This window comes from Notolepis coatsorum (assembly GCF_963971535.1).
Source record: "Notolepis coatsorum genome assembly, chromosome: 13".
Lineage (NCBI taxonomy): Eukaryota > Metazoa > Chordata > Actinopteri > Aulopiformes > Paralepididae > Notolepis > Notolepis coatsorum.
The window spans coordinates 15,903,920-15,908,859 of record NC_140177.1 but is presented as its reverse complement, the minus strand read 5'-3'; the positions used below and the strand labels follow the sequence as shown (position 1 = coordinate 15,908,859).

The 4,940-nt window shown below is 38.5% G+C and overlaps 1 protein-coding gene across 1 annotated transcript in view; it reads right to left on the bottom strand.

Moving 5' to 3' along the window:
- Positions 1-4,560: 4,560 nt before the first annotated feature.
- Positions 4,561-4,940, bottom strand: part of LOC311239262 (uncharacterized protein) — a gene marked incomplete at both ends in the record, with an annotated part of 149,116 nt that continues 148,736 nt past the window's right edge. Inside the window, one exon of the mRNA XM_084327568.1 lies at positions 4,561-4,754. Coding sequence (XP_084183694.1) covers positions 4,561-4,754 — 194 coding nt within the window. The remainder of the gene's footprint in view (positions 4,755-4,940) is intronic.

The following is a 4,940-nucleotide window of genomic DNA, read 5'->3' as shown; positions in this document are numbered from 1 at the left end:
CAACATGTCTACCACCATGTCCTCCAACATGTCTACCACCATGTCCTCCAACATGTCTACCACCATGTCCTCCAACATGTCTACCACCATGTCCTCCACCATGTCCTCCAACATGTCCAGAACCATGTCCTCCAACATGTCCTCCACTACCATGTCCTCCAACAGATCCACCAAAATGTCTGTCTTCCAACATGTCTATCCTCCACCATGTCCTCCAACATGCAGACAACATCCAATGTCTCCCGTTCAGGAAACACCAAATCACAGACTCAGATCCTGAGATTAGAATAGAAACTTTATTTGTTCAACAAATGCAATACATTACAGTCTGAGCAGTGCTTTCTTTGGTCTTAATACTTTATGATTTGTGATGAAGAAAAGATCATTGAAAACACTGACTGAAAAATACAAATAACCCTAACGTAGACTAAAGAGCACAACATGAGATAGACGATGGTTTGCATTACAGAGAGCAACAATAGTCACTTGAAACAGTATTAAACAGTATGAATGCATAAACTGACAGTGTATGAGTGCAATACCTAAACAAAATTATATTAAAATGGTTAATCAGAGAGGTACATGATGGATGAATTGATAAGAGTATGAAGAAAAACATCATTCACAACCAAACGACAGTATAACAAAACAAAATATTAGAAAAGATCATCTTCAACTTCCACATGAACACGAATGCCTAAAGTGTAAAATGTGAATGTAAATACAATAAACATCAACCTATGGTGAGACACATGGCCCCATACCGGCGGAAGCAGAAAGCGCTTCAGTACTGGTGTCGTACTAAATATGGATCAGCGTGAAATATGCTCCATTGCCATAGTAACACACTGTAAACACTGTTCACAGGCTTCAACATCACAGCCATACTATCTGTATTTTATATTTCAACCCCAGTATGTGTTTTACTTCTTCATATTCTGGTTGTTTCAAAATGTGAAATAACATTTGATATATTGGGAAGTGATCCATATTGTCACACTGTCCATATTTAATGTGACTCTCAAACTCAAACACCAGTTCTCAAACACCTTTTCAACGCTTGGTGAAAATGTATGAAAAGCCACGTTGTTATGCATCAGTGACTGTTTTCTGACAATATCTGTCAATAGTAGCAGACTTGCACAACTGACTTCCTCCATAAAAAGTAAGATCCCATTGTTAGAATCCACTCTTTTGAAGCCGTTCAATACCTTATGATGCCTTAAAAGTAATACCCACAACAATTGATACAGCATGAATAGGCCTATATATTGTTAATCAATACCCAGTTCTCATACAGTACCAATATATATTGTTAATCAATACCCAATCATCATACAGTACCAATATTCCTAATCAATACATAGTCCTCATACAGTGCCAATATATATTGTTAATCAATACCCTGCCCATTAAATACACAATTAGAAAGAAATAATATAAAAGTTAAAAAAGACATGTTATAGAATGTAGATATCTAACAGCTTTTCACCATAGTGTGAAGGGTTAAGGACGCAGGCCTGACACTAACTCGCACGACGACAGACAGCTGATGTTGCAACAAATAATTTGCAGTGAAAACATTGGGCAACTAAATATTCAAGCCTCAGACCAGATCGGTCAGCCAATCAGAGAGCCCCTCGAAACGTCAATGATCATGTCAAACATAATTTCAACCAAACGGTAAAATGTCACAACGGCACTGATTTAAGGTGAAACGGACTGGGTTGAAGATTGTTGCTGTTAGATCCTACATCTTGAAGAGTCAGGCAGGAGGTCTTTCCAGTAAGGTTAAGGTAAGGTGTGATTGGGTAAGATCTCACTTCCTCCTCCTCCCGTCCTCCTCCCGGTTGTTTCAACATCGCAGGACGCAGAGGGGACGTAGACCGACTGACTCACTCCCTGCTCTACTGTTCTGACTAATGCTTTTAACATTTTTATGTAGAGTAATCATAAAAAAAGAATAAAAAAAAAAAGAATACATCCACAGAACTTTTAGAAAGGTGCGGAATAAAAGTATTGTTTACATGTTGTGTGCATGTATCCTCTCCCTACTTCCCATTACCCCATGTGGAATGCACCTGATTGGATAAATGACTGGTGCTCTAGTGTGACATCTAGTGGCTGAATGTTATCTAGAGCACCTTTACGTTTCTTTAATGTGGTCTTTGGATGGTTCTTTGTTCCAGTCTGAACGAGGTGGACTTGGAAGGTGTTTCTGGTTTGGTTTCTCTATTGGTCACCCCACACACAAACAACAACAACAACAAAGTCACGTGATCAGGATAAAACACAGATACAGGAAACAATTATCCTGGCTTAGGCATAGCTCCGTGTGGCTCCGTGTGGGTCTGTCCATCTTTGTAGTTGAATCCCAAATAATAACATAATGACTCTTCTACTTCCCCGCTTTCAAATGAACGCATCGTAGCCATGTGTTACTGAAGGACAGTGAGGTGTCGTCTGCATAGACAGATATTCACAATCACTGAGTAGTAGAGAAGAGGTACGATTAAATACATTCATACTTCTTCCGACTCCTTGTCGGACATGTTAAGTTAATATATATATTTTTTTTATTATATTTTTTTTTTTACAATTTTGGTTTGTTAGTAAAACATTTGAAAAAAGAATTAGCCTATGTATTAAAAATTGAAAAAAATGTAATTCAAATGCAAATCTATATATTTATTTTGTAATCAATACTTGCCATCACTGAACAGAAAATAAAGAAATTGTGAATTGTGTCCCTGAACCAGCCTTCTTTTCTACTTTATATTAAAGGGATATTCCACCTAATTTCTTCCACTTTCTAGGTTCAGCAGCAGTCTTTGACTTGAGAATTACATAAAAACTCACTCACTCACACACACACATACCGCACACACACACACACACACGCACACGCACACGCACACGCACACGCGCACACACACACACACACACACACACACACACACACACACACACACACACGCACACACACACGCACACACACACGCACACACACACCTGGGTCAAAAAAGTGTTTATTTTCTCTCCACCAGCCACTGGGTTCTCTTTCCATTCTATTTCACTTAATAAATGGAAGAGAACTATAGACTTATAGAGAATATGAATTTATGAAAAATATATCTTTACCAGAACTCTTAGATATGATCATATATTTGTATATATTTTCCCCTCTAGCCCCCCCTCCCCTTTCCCACATACAGCTACGTGTCATTATGACGTACAGCTCTGCCAAATCAACATCTACTGCTGCCCATGTTTCTGAGCAGAGAGAAGGACTCAGTTATGACTCAATCTGGGGAATGAGTTTAATGTTGCTTCGTGGTGGAATTTCCCTTTAAACTTAATTAGCTATTTGCTCGTTCAAAAACCGTGAAGAGCAGAGAACTGGACTATACTTGCCCTTTCCTTATGTGAACCCAGGAAGAATAACCTGGCGACGACTGGTGTGAATCTGAACACGCAAATAAACGAATACCACGGCTGCTGAGCCAGGAATATATTAGTTACATACATGTGTAATATGTAAGGTGACATATTAGGTACATGTAGCCTACAAATAAACCAGGGAGGAGGAAGTGAACTGTCCTGAGTGTGGTCCCATTCTATATACCTATCTATATATATAAATAAAGATATATATAAAGCTAAAAGAAGAAAACCTTCAAAAGAAGGGACCGCACACTCCTCAGGACTGATTTAGCTTTTTTATTAGTTTGGTGCACAACACAACTATAATAGCACCTGAGGAAGCGGAAGCGAAACGCGTTGTTCACCAAACAAATTAAAAAGCAAAATCAGTCCTGAGGAGTGTGCGGTCCCTTCTTTTGAACGTTTTCTTCTTTTAGCTTTATATATCTCTCTTGTGCTGACCTGCACCTCCAGTCGGGGTCCAACTAGATGTGCACAAGTCTTATTTAGTTTATATATATATATAAACTAAATAAGACTCGTGCACATCTAGTATATATATATATATATATATATATATATATATATATATATATATATATATATATATATATATTTATATACATATTTATATAGGTTTATATATATATATATAAACCTATATACATATCATATATATGTATATATAAACCTATATACCTATATAAACCTTGTTGATTGAAAGGGCTTGTTTGTTTTTCCATATCGTACTACAGGTTGTGTCCCCAGATACTTCTACATATAATATATATATATATATATATATATATATATATATATATATATATATATATATATATATATATATATATATATATATATAATTACGTAGATACATAGCAAATGAAGTGGAGAGACAGAGTTTAGTAGCGGGCCCCTTGCTGTAGTGAGTTTAGTAGCGGGGCCCCTTGCTGTAGTGAGTTTAGTAGCGGGGCCCCTTGCTGTAGTGAGTTTAGTAGCGGGCCCCTTGCTGTAGTGAGTTTAGTAGCGGGCCCCTTGCTGTAGTGAGTTTAGTAGCGGGCCCCTTGCTGTAGTGAGTTTAGTAGCGGGCCCCTTGCTGTAGTGAGTTTAGTAGCGGGGCCCCTTGCTGTAGTGAGTTTAGTAGCGGGGCCCCTTGCTGTAGTGCTCCTCTCGGAGTCGTCCGTAGGCCTGGTAGCAGGAGGCCGGGTCGCAGAGGCCTGGACCCCCAGGAGCACCTCTCTTCCCTGGGGTACCGTGACCACCAGGCTTCCCCGGCTCACCTGGAGATCCTGGTGAACTGTCCCCGTCAGAACCCCTGGGTCCCTGGGCCCCTGCACACAGAGAGAGGAGGATGCTGTTTACCAACTAGTATATTTACTACTATATCTAGTAGAATTTGTATATTTAGTATGTATAATTAGCATATTTAGAATCATTTGTATATTTCATATGTATAATTAGCATATTTAGAATCATTTGTATATTTAGTATGTATAATTAGCATATTTAGAGAGACA